The 1,869-nt window shown below is 46.4% G+C and overlaps 1 protein-coding gene across 1 annotated transcript; it reads left to right on the top strand.

The window, feature by feature from the left end:
- Window positions 1-130: 130 nt before the first annotated feature.
- On the top strand, window positions 131-674 carry Pmar_PMAR014380 (hypothetical protein; the record flags this gene model as incomplete). The annotated part of the gene is made up of 1 exon (XM_002773141.1): window positions 131-674. A coding segment is annotated over one exon (544 nt), but the record flags the coding sequence as incomplete, so codon positions are not given.
- Window positions 675-1,869: the final 1,195 nt, after the last annotated feature.

Genomic DNA, 1,869 nt, shown 5'->3' with positions numbered 1-1,869 from the left:
CCATCAATTCCACCGACAGTGGAGGGACACGGCCATGCCCTCACACTTTGATTTATGGGTGGGAGCCGATGTTACCAGTGCAGAAGTTGCTTAAAGTCACCGATGTGCGTACTGACTGGGAAGACCTCAGACCGAAGAGCATCGTAGAAGACCCCCTTCATACGACACAGGTAGTTGAAGAGGCTAAACATCGGGCCGAGAACCGAAGAGGACTCTTGTCGATCTTCCAAGAAGCTTGGTTAGAACGTCGACAGCAGTCCTTTAAGCATATGGAGGGTCGAAAAAACAAAGGGCTGAAGAAGAAGAGGTTGCAAGTCGGAGATAGAGTCCTATGGCTGAAGCCACGTAAGAAGAAGCTCAGTCCTTTGACAAACGAGAAGACTTATCAAGTGATTGAGAAGGTTGGTAAGCAGTGCTTCAGACTAGCACCGATTGACGAGTCTAGCGATGCTCCAAAGCGCTACGGCGAAGCTAAGATGCCAGTAGTCCATCACACAAACGACACAAGTGTAAAGAGCGACAACGAGAACGAAGACGATCTAGGAAACGACGACCTCGAGAATATGAACGCCGACGATGATCTAACCAGACGGAAAGGTATAGAAGACACCCAAGATTTGAGTAGGCTCAACACAACACGTAATGAGTCTATTGACGAAGATGCAGAAGATGATGTAAGAGATCGGGAGCAGCAGTTCCTAAGAGCCATCGATGGTACCCGCTCTAGAACTGGCCGCACCCGCAGGGGGAGGAAGATGATGTTGTAATCACATGTAATGATGAATTGTTGTGCATGTCATGCAATAGCTGAGACATTGTGAGGACGCAAGAGAGTCCAAGATGTCGGAATTGCTTACATCTGTGTTAAAACCCCTTATGATGACGACTTTGAGTGAGAGAGTACTAACAATAGGATACCTGGACGAGTGGTAGCGGACGAGGAGGGGCTCTGCAAAGAAGTTTGAAGGAAGTCAACAAACAGTGAGAGAATGCGATGGAATTCCTTCATATCGTAGAACGGTATTACCGTTACGGTAACGAGAAGAAAGAGGCGCCGAACGCACTGAGTGAAGGCAAATAAGTCTAAAAGTCATTACCATAAATCGGCCAAAATTCACGAATCTGCTACCACGACCTGTATTATTATCATCTATAAGGTACAGAATGCCAATTCGCAGTTCATATAACAACGCATAATACTTCTGTGACCAGTTACTATACCTTTCAGAAATCTTTTTGGCGGATTAGGCTATCAATTCAGCTGATAAGGAAGTCACCTTCGCGGACAGGGACATCAATTTAGCGATGAAGGTTGAATAGGGAAATCAATTTCGCGAATAAAGACATCAATTTCATGATTAAGGAAGGCAACTTCACGAGGGTGATTACGTTTTTCCAGGGCAGAAGCGTGGTTTACAGGGCACCGTAAATCGCTCGCCCGAGTGGCGGAATTTAAAGGGCGATCTGGAACTTCGAGGGCAGGGAGGGAATTGCCAGGGCCCTAGGAGGAAATTGAGGGCACCAGAGCGCACGCCATGGCTTGGTGATTTTACAGAGTTTTGGGTGAAAATGGAGGGCGAATGTCAGTTTTTCGGGGCAGACAATGATGACTCGTCATTGACGAGTCCATAACTTGTACATATGATACACAAGGCCGAACATCCAATCGAGGTATAATACACTGAACCTCGGTTACCGATTCGATCAGACCGAAGACCGTTGATTGCAAACAGAACATTTGAATTATTGCATCTCGAATGAAAGTGGCGCTGAAGTTCAGTGACTAGGACAAACCACCTCAGTTCACAGGATAGCACACTATGTATCGGTTTGATATCGCTAAACGACGTTTAGTGAACGCTACATGTT

This window comes from Perkinsus marinus (assembly GCF_000006405.1).
Source record: "Perkinsus marinus ATCC 50983 genomic scaffold scf_1104296959276, whole genome shotgun sequence".
Classification (NCBI taxonomy): domain Eukaryota; phylum Perkinsozoa; order Perkinsida; family Perkinsidae; genus Perkinsus; species Perkinsus marinus.
Note: the sequence above shows the minus strand (reverse complement) of the source record. Positions and strands in the feature narration are given on the sequence as shown.